Genomic DNA, 17,584 nt, shown 5'->3' with positions numbered 1-17,584 from the left:
TCTGAGGAGAAACGTAAAGTTGGCAATATGCCAATTACGACAAGTAGTGGCAAGGAACGGCTTAGGCCCTGTCCCGTGTTCATGACTAGTGGTCCAACTTCACCCAAGGATCAAAGCCCTCCTCCCCCCCCCTACAAAAAATTTAAGAGAGTTATGCTGTCAGCAACAACAACAAAACAGCAAAGAACTCTGCCTTCTAAACAGATGACATCACAAATCCCCAAGGCGAGTCCAAGGGTGTTGTTGGTTGTGAACCCTGACCTTCCCATCACTGTACGGGAAGAGGTGACTCCATCCAGCATTTGCAGCACGCCCTCTGCATATGCTGGAAGGATCACCCACAGTCCAGTTACAGATTTGGCTAATGAAGGTGTGAATGTTGTGCACTGGGAGGAGGATATTGATGTAGCTGGCGCTGAGGAGGATGTTGATGATTATGATGCAGACAGATACCAAATTGCATTTCTCAATTTCTATTTATATTCTAGATTATATAACGGCTGAAAAGTTTTGTTTTACTCCTAGTGGAGAGGGGATCTGATGCAGACAGATACCAAACTGCCTTTGTCCATTTCTTTGTATATTTGAATTGCTAGTTCTACAGTCTATGCAGGCTGCTTTATTTATATTCAACTACAAGTGTAGGGCGGGGGGGGGGGGGCATAGATAGCCACCAAAGTAACGTGGTCCATTTAATTTCACTTTCTAGCTCCACAGTCTGTGCAGCCTGCTTTTTTTTATCTTCAAAGTATTTATATTTACAAGCCTTGCAATCTAAATTAACTAGAGGTAGTGACGTGGTAGAACTCCAAAAGGCAGTTTGGAAGCCCCTGTACAAACTGGCTCTATTTTTTAACTGAGTTGTCCCCCCTCCAGTGTGTACTCGGAAAGAGTTTTTAGTGCAGCGGGGAACCTGGTCAGTGAGCGGCGAAGGAGGTTGCTTCCTCACAACGTTGAAAAAATGATGTTTATAAAAATGAATAATCAATTCCTCAATGAAGTACAGCACTGCCCTCCAGACAGTACAGAGGGACTGTGGTTGTGGAGTCCAGCGGGGACGAATTGATAATGTGTGAGGAGGAGGAAGTACACACTGTAGGGGGAGAGGAATCAGAGGTTGAGGATAAGGACGACATCTTTCCTCAGTAGAGCCTGTTTAGTTTGTACAGGGAGAGATGAATTGTTTTATTGGTGTGGGGGCCCAAACAAACCAATCATTTCAGCCACAGTTGTTTGGTAGGCCCTGTCGCTGAAATGATTGGTTTGTTAAAGTGTGCATGTCCTATTTCAACAACATAAGGGTGGGTGGGAGGGCCCAAGGACAATTCCATCTTGCACCTTTTTTTTTGGCATTATGTGACCATTCAACAGTCGTTTGCCATGTTCAAAAAGTAAAAGAAAATGCCAACAAATTCAATAAATTAAATCAAAAGTTAAATGCCCTGTCATTATTTAAAACAAGAGGTTTTGACGTGCTAGAATTAGTGTAGTGTTAAGATGTTATAAACACTACACTTGGAAATTGGAGGAGGTAATGTGGCCCCGGTATCAAATTGGGTACCGGGGCCACCCCACTATGCAGTCCAGATACTTGTTTGGTGGAATTCCGACACGTGGAGGGTTTTTAAATTATATTGTGGCCTCGGTACCAAATTGTGTACCGGGGCCACCACACTACGCAGTCAAGATACTTGTTTGGTGGAATTCAGACCAGTTGAGGGTTTTATTATTATATTGTGTGGACCACTCTATCTATACCACACTACAACTCTATACCACTCTATTTCCTACTTTAATTCTATTTAATTCTATTTCCTACTTTAATTCTATTACTAATTAATTACCATAAAGAGGAACAAAAAAAACCAATTTTACCAAAAGTATAATATGACTTAGACTTACAAACACTACACTTGAAAGATCGTGCCTTTAAATGAAAAAGTCAGTCTTCATTGCACGACTATGTGCAAGTGCAACAGGGACATTTTTTTGGGTTTACAAAGTCAAACAATAACACTACGACCCTGTCTGTCTGGGGTCTGTCAATGACGAATTGTCTGGAGCATGTTTTGAGGAGGTATTGTGGCCCCGGTATCAAATTGGGTACCGGGGCCACCCCACTATGCAGTCCAGATACTTGTTTGGTGGAATTCCGACACGTGGAGGGTTTTTTAATTATATTGTGGCCTCGGTACCAAATTGTGTACCGGGGCCACCACACTACGCAGTCAAGATACTTGTTTGGTGGAATTCAGACCAGTTGAGGGTTTTATTATTATATTGTGTGGACCACTCTATCTATACCACACTACAACTCTATACCACTCTATTTCCTACTTTAATTCTATTTAATTCTATTTCCTACTTTAATTCTATTACTAATTAATTAACATAAAGAGGAACAAAAAAAACCAATTTTACCAAAAGTATAATATGACTTAGACTTACAAACACTACACTTGAAAGATCGTGCCTTTAAATGAAAAAGTAAGTCTTCATTGCACGACTATGTGCAACAGGGACAGTTTTTTTCTTTACAAAGTCAACTAATAACACTTGGACCCTGTCTGTCTTTAACATACTTAATGGGATCTCAATGACGAATTGTCTGTAGCATGTTTGGAGGAGGTATTGTGGCCCCGGTATCAAGTTGGGTACCGGGGCCACCCCACTACGCAGTCCAGATACTTGTTTGGTGGAATTCTGACACGTGGAGGGTGTATTTATTTTATTGTGGCCCCGGTATCAAGTTGGGTACCGGGGCCACCCCACTACGCAGTCCAGATACTTGTTTGGTGGAATTCTGACACGTGGAGGGTGTATTTATTTTATTGTGGCCCCGGTATCAAGTTGGGTACCGGGGCCACCCCACTACGCAGTCCAGATACTTGTTTGGTGGAATTCTGACACGTGGAGGGTGTATTTATTTTATTGTGGCCCCGGTATCAAGTTGGGTACCGGGGCCACCCCACTACGCAGTCCAGATACTTGTTTGGTGGAATTCTGACACGTGGAGGGTGTATTTATTTTATTGTGGCCCCGGTATCAAGTTGGGTACCGGGGCCACCCCACTACGCAGTCCAGATACTTGTTTGGTGGAATTCTGACACGTGGAGGGTGTATTTATTTTATTGTGGCCCCGGTATCAAGTTGGGTACCGGGGCCACCCCACTACGCAGTCCAGATACTTGTTTGGTGGAATTCTGACACGTGGAGGGTGTATTTATTTTATTGTGGCCTCGGTACCAAATTGTGTACCGGGGCCACCACACTACGCAGTCAAGATAGATAGATGCGTATCATAGATAAAGTACATTCAGTGGTGTGGGGCAAATTGAAAAATATTCAAAATGCACTGACATTATCAAAAACAAGAGGTTGTCACACGCTAAAACTCCAACATGTATATGATGGAGAGGATGGAGGAGCAGCCGTATGTGTAGTGTAATGCAGACCTGTTGAAGGTTTTTTATATATTTTATTGTGGTGCCCAGTGCCCACTCCTCTACGCAGTCCAGGTACATTTATTGGTGCGATTCATAAAAGTTCAGGGTTTTTAATATATTGTGGTGACCCACTCCTCTACGCAGTCCAGGTACATTTATTGGTGCGAATCAAACAAGTTGATGGTTTTCTTATTATATATATTGTGGTGACCCACTCCTCTACGCAGTCCAGGTACATTTATTGGTGCGATTCATAAAAGTTCAGGGTTTTTAATATATTGTGGTGACCCACTCCTCTACGCAGTCCAGGTACATTTATTGGTGCGATTCATAAAAGTTCAGGGTTTTTAAGATATTGTGGTGACCCACTCCTCTACGCAGTCCAGGTACATTTATTGGTGCGATTCATAAAAGTTCAGGGTTTTTAATATATTGTGGTGACCCACTCCTCTACGCAGTCCAGGTACATTTATTGGTGCGAATCAAACAAGTTGATGGTTTTCTTATTATATATATTGTGGTGACCCACTCCTCTACGCAGTCCAGGTACATTTATTGGTGCGATTCATAAAAGTTCAGGGTTTTTAATATATTGTGGTGACCCACTCCTCTACGCAGTCCAGGTACATTTATTGGTGCGATTCATAAAAGTTCAGGGTTTTTAATATATTGTGGTGACCCACTCCTCTACGCAGTCCAGGTACATTTATTGGTGCGATTCATAAAAGTTCAGGGTTTTTAATATATTGTGGTGACCCACTCCTCTACGCAGTCCAGGTACAATTATTGGTGCGAATCATAAAAGTTCAGGGTTTTTAATATATATTGTGGTGACCCACTCCTCTACGCAGTCCAGAAAGATACCTTGTTGCAACGTTTTGGACTAATAACTATATTGTGAGGTGTTCAGAATACACTGTAAATTAGTGGAAATGCTTGTTATTGAATGTTATTGAGGTTAATAATAGCCTAGGAGTGAAAATAAGCCCAAAAACTTGATTTTTAAACTTTTTATGTTTTTTTCAAAAAAAATCCGAATCCAATACCTTAAATCCGAACCGAGACCTTTCGTCAAGTGTTTTGCGAGACAAATCCGAACCTCAAAAATAACGAAAATCCGGATCCAAAACACAAAACACGAGACCTCAAAAGTCGCCGGTGCACATCCCTAATAAAAATGTCACAGAAAACATATTATTACACACTTAAAGCAGACATGTGACATAGAGACAACTGCACCTAACACAGCTGTAAGAACAGACAAAATATAGCTAAACATGTTACTGTGAGTAAAATGTATAGTGTCTTCAATAGTAACCATCTTACATGCATGAAATTAACAATGTTCTGGACAGCTATGAATATATTCATGAGAAAGAGAATAATCCATGTACTGGCAGAAGCATGCTCAGTGTGCTTCTGATAAACTTTCGGTGACATCATCATACTATGTTACGATACTGTTATGACAACTCTAAGACCTGCAGAACCTGCTTGCAGAGATCCTCATCTATAGCAGCCAATGTTGTTATAGAGTGTGATTTGCTCACCAATACGTGGGTGTCCCCAAGTTATGGGTAGTGAAGGCTTAGATTGACAAGTATCAGGAGTGCTAGGATTTGATACAGAGAGGCCCAGGGATATCAAGCACCATTGTCCAGCAAATGTCCAGAAAGAATGGTTTACAACAGACGTCAAATCCAAAATCAGAGTCAGGGCCACCTGCGCTCTAGCAAAGACAATAATAGAGTCCTAAGGTTGAGACAGGCAGAGTTTGAGCAAAGTCTAAATGCAATCCAAAGGTTGGGGCAGGCAGAGTACAAGCAATACAAAAATAAATAAATAAATAAATAAAAAGTTAAAATCCAAAATATCCAGAGACTGTACAGACAAGCAGACAAGCATATAACTACAACCAGCAGAGGGAACAGGAAAAGGAAACATTTTTAAGCACTGGTATCCAATGGCAGTAGCTTAAATGAATGATTGACAGCTGTATCTAAGATGGAATGATTGGACACATTAAACAGCTGATTCCAATATGGCTGTGCCCAGTGATGAAACAAGCTGATCACCAAGGAAGCAATCTGAAGCTACATTATTGATGCAACTGAGACTCGCAGCCGGACAGACCGATGACTCAGTCCGGTGTGTCTGCCAGATCCTAGCATACTATAGGAATTGTTCAAACTTTCAAAACAGGCAACTCAATAGGTCTAAAAACACAGATGATGTTAATGACACATGATCTTCAAATCACTCTTAACTTAAATAGCTGCAGGAATTACCAGACAAAGAGCTTATTTTATCTACCTGTAAATAGCAATTAAGCCTTTTTTAGGCTGTACTATTATGTTATGACAGGTCCACAAATAACCAAAAAAATTAAAATGACAGCACCTAGAGAATCATTTAAATAATCTTACCTGTGGATTAAAAAATCCCGTCATCCAGAACTGATTGGGACGGCCATCAAACAACCAGCTGCGGAACTGTTGATTTCTTTCCAAAAGTTCTGTAAACCAAAACCCTAAGGTGGCAGAATCCCAGGAAATCTTATACCAGAGTTTCGGAATCCTGGCATCATACATGTTATCTAAAGCATCTCGTAAGTCTTCGGACATAATGATTGTTCCTGAAAAGGGAAAAAAATTATTGAAAGGTTTTTCTTCCACCTTGTAGAGACAAATAAGTAAATAAATAACTGGGTTAATTCTGTAAAAGCGGAGTAAAATTATGTTTAACACCTTCATATCCTGTCAGTTTCACGGCTTTATAAAAGACCAATTTTTAAATGTTCGTGATTTACCAGTTTCACCGAGAATATTTTTTTATTTCTTTAATCCACACAAGTAAATTTGTATGTTGACTTTTAGGACAGATATAGCTTTCTTTTGGTAATGTAGTTTTGGTAATGTAATGCAGTGATAAAAGTGGGTTGGTATACAGTGGTTTGCCATTCCACCACTTTTCCTACTGCTTTCATTGTAAAACTATCAAATTCCATTCACTGAAATTTTCCATACAGCTACTTCTAAATTTCCACTTCGACCACTGATTTTACATACATACATGTATGTTTTATTTTATGGGTTAATAATGATAAAAATAAACTTTCCATGATTTTTCCCACATACTTTCACACAAAAAGTGCAACCACAATTATTTACACCCAAATTGAATTGCTTAATTTTGTTGATAACTTTACATCTTAGTTTAAGTTTTGTTTTTTTTCTGATGATATGCTATATACTCTTTTAAAATAAACTCATGTGCATTAAATTCTATGCTTGGAAGAAGGGGAATAGGACCTGGGTTGGGATGATAATACAGTATTATATATAGCACATTTTTGTAACACATCGATGTCCTATTAATAAACATTGGTAAAAAACATTGTTGCACATCACATTGTTGCACATTACAAAATGTAAAAATGCACGACAACTTTAGAACTGAATTGATGTGCACTCAATAATATTACTAAGGAAAAACTGGCATTAATGCAACAGTGCATAAGCAATTATCATATTACCCATGCGCTACGGAGTATGCTGGCGCTATATAAACAAATGTTGATGATGATGATACATTTGATTGGATGCCAAGTTATGATTCCAACCAGTCAACCCTGGGTTTTGACCCTATTTCCATGTCTCTGGTTGAAAGTGTTCAGACAGTCAGTGCTGAGGAGCTTGCCCATAATACACTTTTTTTCAGAATTTTAATCATTTTTGACCACGTCAAATTTGTCATTTTCCCCGGCCACTGCAGATTTTTTATTCCACCCTTTTATTAAAATGTAATGCCGTTTTTTTGTCCCCCAATGGACTTTTATCTTTTATCATGGGTCTTGTAGATGGTTAGTTTTGTTTTCAGCTGATCAAAAACCCACTGTACTTTACTATATTTGTGAAAAGGTTTGAGAGTAAGTGCTGATCAACTGATTATTTTAAATACAGCTGAAAGTATAAGCTATGGTAGTTGATCAATTATCAGAGTTTCCGGTCTGCCATTTACTTTAAACTAATCCATGCTGTCATGGCTAAGACGCAGCATTTATACAGGTGGTGGTGGGATTTCTTCTTCATGGCTAGAGATGCGGCAGTGGGGATCATTAGCAAAATACAGTTTTCACAGATTTCATTTAATCATTGTTAGATCTACTAACAACATAGATGCAACTAATATATGCTCTGACATCAAGAAGTCCCCTTGGTTAGTTACTTTATGAGTCCTGCTGCTGAAGACCTCTGCTCCTGCTTACCTTATAGGCACACCCCACCACTTAGTAAAGGACATTTTTATGGAAATTATTTTTTGGTGTTTTGTGATCCAGTCCTACAAATTTAATATGTGGTCAAATGTGGTTAATATGTTTCCCTTCTGTACTTGTTGATATTGACTATATATAACACCGATTTAAATAGTAATATGCCTTTAAAAGTAAAGGTAGGCTAGGAAAGTACTGTACCTGGTTGCTTTTAAAAAAAAATAATTTTTTATTGAACACTGCAACATATACATAAGAGAAAAAATAAGATGGTAACATTAGCATTCAAATACATACAAAAAGTATTCAGTGTATTCAACAGTGTAAGTAAGGACATAATATCAGAGTGAGAAACCGGCTCAAAGAATTAAGCAGTGCATTCGAGACTTATGCAAAAATGGTTTTCCGTTAGCAATGTCCTCTGAATACTTATTAATGCAGAGTGTTTTCAAGTCTTACTGGGGAAATAGAGTGGGGATGGGGAGGGTGGTAAAGAGGAAGAACGGAGGAAGGGTGGAAATGAGGTAGGAGGCCTTATGGTGTAAGCTTAGATCATGCCTGGAGTTGGGGAGTTATGAAATTGGAACCATTATGATATTTGGGTAGGGAGTTATTGACTAAGTCTGTAATAAAATCTATGGACGAAACATGCCATATACAGTTTATCAGAGTAGATCTACAGGGTGAAAGATGGCTTTTCCACTCTCTGGCTATTAACATTTCAGAAGAGGTACTAATATACATGATCTGACCTGTTTAGGAGAAGTGTGGATGGATCACTAGGTATTTGGACATCTGGGACCTGCTCAATAGGGTTAATAGTGGTGTACCAAAAAACACTGAAAGATGAGGCAGTCCCACTATACAGGGAGGAATGTGCCAAGGGATAAATTACGGTGGATCTTCTCATGGATTCCACATTAATAGAGGCTTTGGTGGTAAGTTTTTTAATGGAGGACCATTCCTCATCGTTCACGGCATCCCAAGTTCTCTCTCCCAGGCTGTCTTAAGCAATTCTCGTAGGGGTGGTTCAGGTTTTAAGTTAGAGTGCTATTTGATGGAATTGTGCCATTTCTGCCAACACTATAAATACTGCACCTGTTTTAAATGTTAAGCACTTGCATTTTACAACATTATCACCTTGTGCTTGCATTGTAAAACTGGTGTACATGGTAATGTGGCATTCTACTGACAATGAAAAACTATTTAGGATAATTATCATTCCTAATAATCAAACCTGTGTGGGCTGAGTGCCATGTAAAGTCTCCCAATATATATTCCCTTCTCACAGTAACATTGCAGATAGGAAGGGACCACTGGAAGGCTGAAAATATCCTATGTACAGGAAGACTGTTATTTTCAGAAGTCTGCGAGTCTATCTCTCAGCTGCTTAATTTAAACAATAATTAACTGTAACTCGCAGCAGTCATGCTAGGACTTTTGGGTTTGGATGACAGCCCATCTAGTCATAAGTCCTCTATTTATTTTTATCAAAGTATTTATGCTCGTAAGACACATATCAACACCCACACATGATATGTGATCTTTGGTAATGTTGAAAGTCAGTTATGGACTTGTCCAATTGCGAATGTCTTTACCATATTCACTAAGTAGTGTTAATTTTGTTTCATTACACCTAATTATATATAGTTTGTCATACTTTCATATCTCTAAATGATATATGATAATTTGCAAAGAACATTGGGAGTTTTCTATATAAATGTGGAGTAGAATATGAATGAATATTAAAGTAGTATAAAATTAAATACTGTGTTTTATTTTTTTCCAAAGCTGAATAGGTTGAAAATCCAAAGTTCCATGATTTGTTTGGTGTTCCACAAATGTTGCTAAATCAGTCATCATTTCAAAAAAATGTTAAATTAGAAGTATTTCTAAATAAAGTTTGTAGTAAGAAAATGTTTTAAAAAGGTTAGACAGTTTACATTTTCAGATTTAACTTGTTTGCTAAATATTAACACACTGTATAATTTCCATTTTGTAGTAGACTTTCCTTCACTTTTTTTCCTTTTTGCTGTAATTCTATAAAAGTGGTGGTATTTTGTAGTAATCTGAAACCATCATTTGTTAAACTATTATTTGGTATTGCTGGTGCTAAATAGGAGATTCAAATTAAGGCTGTGGGAGAGCAGGGTTAAAGCTAGCATTAGGCAAATCTAGGCGGGTGCCTAGGGTGCCAATGGTTAGAGTGTGAATAAAAACACATTCAGTATTTTTCATTTCCCCATCAGGAGGCTGCAGATGCCTGCAGATGAGCGGGGAAGACTGGAAAACGGAGACCAGGTTGTGACAAAGGAATGGCTTGATCTTATATATGGTCCAAGAAAGCTCATGGTCTTGTGACTATCTGGTACGCAGTTTTTATTTACCTAGGGTTGCATGTTGCACATGTGTGCTACATTTTTCACCTTTGGGTATACTACCTGTTTTAGTACTCTGTCTCCTGGTGAAGGACTATCTCTGGTTTCTGGTGCAGTTTTTATATATAACAATACTGCACTATATTATTTTTTATTCTGTTTTTTCTACATTGTCGTTATGTTTGATGGAGACTGAGAGGGATTACCTCTGAAGAGGAAACCTCCATATGACCTTTACTTCCTGAATACATCCTTACGGTACGCAGTTATTACATCTTCCCAACACCATATTTGTGATATTACACATTGGGGCGCCCTACTTGTTTTTTCTGTTGCAGTATTTTCGTTATCCGGATTAACCATCTGGCCACAAGTATCCTGAGGCTGCCGCTCTCAACTGAGCTAAGTGTTGTTTTATGGGACTGATCCTTCAATACTGGACTTTATATACTATCTATACCAGTTGTTTATTCAAATTGTATTTACGCTGTGGTAATTAGCGCCATCATATATATCTCTTTTTGCTTGCTATATATATATATATATATATATATATATATATATATATATATATATATATATATATACATACACATATATACACACACATATGTATATATATATATATATATATATATATATATATATATATACACATATATACACACATATGTATATATATATATATATATATATATATATATATATATATATATACATACATACACACACACACACACACACATATATATATATTGTATATATATATTTGTATACACAAGTTAACCCGTGCATGATACTCATGCATTCTAGTCAAATCAAGCTACTTAAGGTCTTAAAAAGGTTCTTGTCATGCATTTGGACCTAGCCCAGGCCTCCTCAGGGGAAGAGCGTTAGTTCCCGACGCAAGCGGCCTTTTTAATGTGTGTTCATGAGGTAAAATTACCTCACGAAAATGAGTTTGACCCCTCAACTCGTATATTTAGCCTTTACTACCCCTCCCACGGGGGGAAGGGTGGATGATGGAAGTTAACTGACTTGACTATTTTTAATTTTTTTGTCAAATAATGTCAGTATACCAAATTTCAGGTCAATTGGATGAGCCCTTTCTGAGAAAATAGTTTTTTCCACACACACACACACACACACACTAACGCACGCCTCTACACATGTGTGTTCATGAGGTAAAATTACCTCACGAAAATGAGTTTGAGCCCTACCAAATTTCAGCCCTTTTTGAAAAATTTTTCCCACACACACTAAGAATTTAGTAGGTCAGTGTATAACTCTGCCCAGCAGGTGGTGCTGCAACTTGTTTTTTTTTTTCCACACACACACAGACGCCACTAAGCATTTATATATTAGATACACACACATTATATATATATATATATATATATATATATATATATATATATATATATATATATATATATATATATATATATATATATATGTGTGCGTATATATATATATATGTATATGTGTGTGCGTATATATATATATATATATATATATATATATATGTATATGTGTGTGCGTATATATATATATATATATATATATATAAATATATATATATACAAATATATATATATACACACACACATTTTATATATATATATATATGTATGTATATATATATATATATATATATATATGTATGTATATATATATATATATATATATATATATATCACACACACACACATATATATATATATATATATATATATATATATATATATATATATATATATATATATATACACACGAAAGGACAAAACACGTTGAGGTTATTGAGGTTACTTCAAGTTCATCTGGACATTGTGGCTATATATTTCTTGAACATTGGACGATAATTTGCTTTTTAGTGAAGTTGCCATGGAGACACAGTAAGGATTGCGTGTTGCAAGTGCTACTAATATCTATGTATTCCAGATGAATATCGTTGAAAGAAACCTTTATGTGCATAATCCAATTGTTTTTATGTAAGTGTGATACTTACTTTTTTAATAAATTTGTACTATACAGTATTACACTATTTTAGCTTTTTTTTATCATGCTCATGATTCGAGGTTCCTGCTGTACTCGATGATCGTTCTGCATAGGAGAAGTTTCCTTGATATTGGAAGCCATAGCAGATTTAAGAGATATCAACAGTTCTGCAGATAAGCCTGTCAAGTCATATATCTGGTACGCAGATTATTTACTAGTGGTGATTGCACTTGGGAATTGAATCACTTTAATCGCATGTGCACTGCATTGACTTCACTATCTGAGAGTCACTTCAATATTCTCCTCTTTGATAATCGATTGCAGTTTATTCTCTATATTAATAATATTTTTATTTTTGGTAATACACTATGTGGCGCCTTGTTCTCTTTACCTTTTTATAGATTTTCCAGACTCACCATCTGATTCGGGACTGGCTGCCTCCTGTTAATGGGACTTTGTGTATATCTTTTCATTTGAATACCAAGCACTATTATCTGTACATATATTTATATTGCAGTATTGGGTTTTGCGCCCCCTCGTGGTATCTGTTGTTTTTTGCAATATATATATATATATATATATATATATATATATATATATATATATACATACACACATCCATTGCTCCAGAGTCCAATAATGATGTACTTTACACCACTCCAGTTAACATTTGCCATTGCACATGTTGATGTGAGGATTGTGTGTAGCTACTTAGACATGGAAACCAGTCCAAGGAGCTCCTGACAAACAGTTCTTGTGCGTACAATGCTTCTGGAGCTGGTTAAAAAAAGTTGATAGTGAGTGTTTCAACCAAGGACTGATAGCTTTTACGCTCTACACGCATCAGAGCTCGACAGACCCGTCCTGTGAGCTTGCTTGGCTGAACTGCCTTTGCTCCCATACGTTTCTACTTCCCACGTTAAAAAGGCACTGACTCTTCAGAATAACCCATTCTACTGCTAATGTTTGCCTATGGAGATTGCATGGCTATATGCTTGATTTTATGAACCGTTTAGGAATGTGAGGGGCTGAAATTGGTTTTGTGTTTGATGCAAAAATCTTAAATTTTGGCAAGAGATGTCTGTCAGATAACAAAAAACGACTGTAAAACATTGTGCTCTAAATATTTGCAGTCAATGATAATGGAACAATGTGCATAATTCAACAAAATATGTGCAAATAATGGACAGAGAATTATAGGCAGAAAACTATAGTATTTGTTGGTGACTATTAGCCCACTTATATAATAGATATATATGGGATTTCTAAATATTCTGTTATTCTGCTATTCCATCATTTGGCAATTAATAGTAAGTGTTAAGAAATATTCTGACAACAGAAGTGAGTGCATCTTTGTATAGCATAATAACTGCGTGAGACACTAACAAAGCCAAAAGATCAAAGCGAAGGTGACTGAAATATACTGATGCAAATTTATTTTAAAGCCTCTTTATAGTATGACTTTCATAGGCATCTACACCATTAAAGCTTTCTTCATAAAGGTACATCTGTTAGCTGCTGAGCCACATTTGGAGCAACTGAGAATTCTGTCACTACAGTTATCTATCAATGCCTGCAGCTTGAGTCAGTGCTATGGAATGGAACAGCGAAATGCAATTTCAAATGACCAAAGAAAGAGAAGGACAAGAACGTTTGGACTAGAGATGGTCACTGACCCCCGTGTTTTGGTTTTGGATTCGGTTTTAGATCTGGATTACCGTCGTGTTTTGGTTTTGGTTTTGGTTTTGCAAAACCGCCATTGCGTGTTTTGGTTTTGGTTTTGGTTTTGTTTGGTTTTGTTTTGCTATTTTTTGGGAAAATCCATGTTTTTGGGCCTAAATTAACCCAATTTAGTGCTCCAACTGTTTTAGAGACAAGTAATCTAATTGTTGAGGTAATAAATCATCCAAAAAAACAGTTTAATTCTTCGTTGGTAGGCCTATTCTACACACAAAACAGATTGTCTTCCTCTCCATCTATGCATATTGGCAATGCAGCCATCGTCTTGAATGTATATTACACCCTACACTTATAGTTAAATATGTAAAGAAATGGAAAAAGCCAGTTTGGTTTCTGTCTCTCAAGGCCCCCCTCCACTTGTATAAAATACCAAAAAATTCAGCCATTATAGACTGTACAATATTAATTGACATGGAGAAAGCCAGTTTGGTTTCTGTCTCTCTAGGCCCCCCTCCACTTGTATAAAATACCAAACAATTCAGCCATTATAGACTGTACAATATTAATTGACATGGAGAAAGCCAGTTTGGTTTCTGTCTCTCAAGGCCCCCCTCCACTTGTATAAAATACTAAAAAATTCAGCCATTATAGACTGTACAATATTAATTGACATGGAGAAAGCCAGTTTGGTTTCTGTCTCTCAAGGCCCCCCTCCACTTGTATAAAATACTAAAAAATTCAGCCATTATAGACTGTACAATATTAATTGACATGGAGAAAGACAGTTTGGGGTCACTCTGTCTCTCTAGGCCCCCCTCCACTTGTATAAAATACCAAAAAATTCAGCCATTATAGACTGTACAATATTAATTGACATGGAGAAAGCCAGTTTGGTTTCTGTCTCTCTAGGCCCCCCTCCACTTGTATAAAATACTAAAAAATTCAGCCATTATAGACTGTACAATATTAATTGACATGGAGAAAGCCAGTTTGGTTTCTGTCTCTCTAGGCCCCCCTCCACTTGTATAAAATACTAAAAAATTCAGCCATTATAGACTGTACAATATTAATTGACATGGAGAAAGACAGTTTGGTTTCTGTCTCTCTAGGCCCCCCTCCACTTGTATAAAATACTAAAAAATTCAGCCATTATAGACTGTACAATATTATGAAAAATGGACAAAGCCAGTTTAGGGTCACTCTGTCTATGACACCCTACCCTTAAGGATAAATTGCCCTAACAGCAGCCTTTCAAGATGGTATGTGATATGGAAATGCCACAAGTCCCTTTCCTCTTTGGGGGTAGATTGCACCCTACACTTACATAGAAAGTTTTAAAAAGATGTTATCGGCATCATCTTCAGCTTCATCCTCACCCTCATCAGTGTGTACGTCATCATCACAGACTATCAATTCATCGCCGCTTGAATCCGCCATTAGAGAACAGTCAGTGCTTGGATGTCTTGGATGGTGAAGGCCTTCCTCGTGGAAGATGTAGTTCATTTTTATAAACATCATTTTCTCCACATTTTTGGGAAGTAACCTTCTACGGCGATCACTGACTAAGTTCCCTGCTGTGCTGAACACTCGTTCAGAGTACACACTGGAGGGTGGGCAGCTTAGGTATTGCAAAGCAAGTTTGTACATGGGTTTCCAAATGGCCTGCTTTTCTTCCCAGTAAGGAAAGGGACTGTCTGACATTTCCATATCAACTACCTCTTGAAAGTAATCCTCCACCATCCTTTGCATGTTTATACTCATATTGGATGGACTTATGGGCAAAGTGACACTTTTTTTTGAAAAATCCTTCAAACCAGCCCAGATGTTAAATTGTTCTCGTCTGCCCCCTGTGTCTTCCCTGCTTCTTTTTTGGAAATTTAATTTTTTACGAGCAACAGCTTGAGAAAGTGAAGGAGGACACGTCGTCAAGCCGAGGCCCAGTTCAGCGGCCAACTTGCTGAGCAATAGCTCCTTGCAAAAGTTCACATCTCGCTCATTTACAAGTAAAGACTCAATGTAGGTTTTAAACCTTGGATCAAGCACAGTGGCCAAAACGTACTGATCCGAGTTCAAGATCTTAATAACTCGAGGATCATTGTGAAGCGAATTAAGTACTTGATCGACAAGGCCAACATACTTTGCTGAATTGCTTGCTTTCAGCTCCTCCTTCATTTTCTCAAGCTGCTTTTCCAATAGTCTAATTAAAGGAATGACTTGGCTCAAACTAGCAGAGTCTGCACTGACCTCACATGTCACAACTTCAAATGGTTTCAGCACCTTGCACAGCACTGAAAGGATTCCCCACTGTGCAAGAGTGAAATACATCCCCCCTCCTTTCCCAATGTCATGACTTGTGCAATATGCTTGGATGGCTTTGCGCTGTTCCTCCATCCTCTGAAGCATGTACAGGGTGGAATTCCACCGAGTTACCACCTCTTGCTTAAGTTGGTGGCAGGGCAAGTTAAACTGCTCTTGGAGCTGCTGTAATCTCCTACATGCTGTGGCTGAATGCCTGAAATGGCCTGAAATTTTACGGGCCACCGAAAGCATCTCCTGCACCTCACGGTTATTTCGTAGGAAGCTCTGCACCACCAAGTTGATGGTGTGAGCAAAACAGGGAATATGTTGGAAATCACCCAGCTGTAATGCTCGCACTATATTGTTGGCGTTATCTGAAATGACATACCCTGGGGAGAGTCCGAGTGGTATAAGCCATGCATCAATCACATCTCTCAGTTTGCGTAACAAATTGTCAGCCGTATGCCTGTTAGTGAAGCCGGTGATACAAAGAGTGGCCTGCCTGTGACAAATGTTACGTAGTGGTGTACATGCTGCTGCTGTTCCTGCTGGTGAAGGTGAATGACCAACCCAGTGGGCTGTCACAGTCATATAGTCTTTGGTTTGGCCACTTCCACTTGTCCACATATCTGTGGTTAAGTGAACAGTGGGCAGAATGGCATTTTTCAGCGCAATCTCTACATTTTTACACACTTTTTGGTATAGTTGTGGAATAGCTTTACGGGAGAAATGGTGTCGCGATGGAATTCTGTAACGCGGACACAAAACCTCAATTAACTGTGAAAAACCAGCTGCGTTTATTGTGGAGATTGGACGCAGATCTAACACTAACATTGCAGCCATGGCGTCTGTGATTCGCTTGGCGACTGGGTGACTGCTGTCATATTTGCTTCCCCTCGCAAATGATTGTTTCACAGTTAATTGCTGAAATGTAGGACTGCTCATTTTATTCACCTGCCTCTGGGATGACGATTCACCCCCAGCAGCAGCAACAGCAGCAGCAGGACTAACGCTTTCTTCAGAGGAATCAATAATAGTGCCGGAGTCATCCAGCCTTAAGTGGGATGCCGGGCTAACTCCGAGCGCTACTGAGGATATTGATGAGGATGGTGTGGTGGGTGTATTTTGTAGCCGTCGGTATGTCGGTGAGCGGAGGGTCTTAGCTGATGAGGGAGTGCTTGTATTCTTTTGGGAAGAACTTTCAGCTTTTCCCAACACTTTGCCATGAACTCTCGTTAAATGGCGTAACATAGACGAGGTTCCAAGATGGTTAAGGTCCCTCCCTCGACTGACTGTGGCTTCACATACACTACAAATGGCTATACAATTGTTGTCTGGATTTGGGTAGAAATAATTCCACACATAAGAAGTGGATTTTTTTGTTTTATGCCCAGGCATGACAATGGCCTTTTTCTTGTCACGTGCCAGAACTGCTGCCACTGGTGCAGGACTTACACAAACAACCTCATCCTCATCAACATCCTCATTAGCGCCCTCGTCGCCTACACAAA

The 17,584-nt window shown here is 38.4% G+C and overlaps 1 protein-coding gene across 1 annotated transcript in view; it reads right to left on the bottom strand.

Moving 5' to 3' along the window:
• The window catches only part of LOC142158677 (dynein axonemal heavy chain 5-like), a 363,541-nt gene that overhangs the window by 30,810 nt on the left and 315,147 nt on the right, over positions 1 to 17,584 (bottom strand). The window contains exon 74 of the mRNA XM_075212884.1: positions 5,873 to 6,081. Within this exon, the coding sequence (XP_075068985.1) occupies positions 5,873 to 6,081 (209 nt within the window). The remainder of the gene's footprint in view (positions 1 to 5,872; positions 6,082 to 17,584) is intronic.

The sequence above is a fragment of the Mixophyes fleayi genome, chromosome 5, assembly GCF_038048845.1.
Source record: "Mixophyes fleayi isolate aMixFle1 chromosome 5, aMixFle1.hap1, whole genome shotgun sequence".
Lineage (NCBI taxonomy): Eukaryota > Metazoa > Chordata > Amphibia > Anura > Limnodynastidae > Mixophyes > Mixophyes fleayi.
The sequence above is the reverse complement of the archived record's forward strand: the minus strand, read 5'-3'. Positions and strand labels throughout refer to the sequence as shown.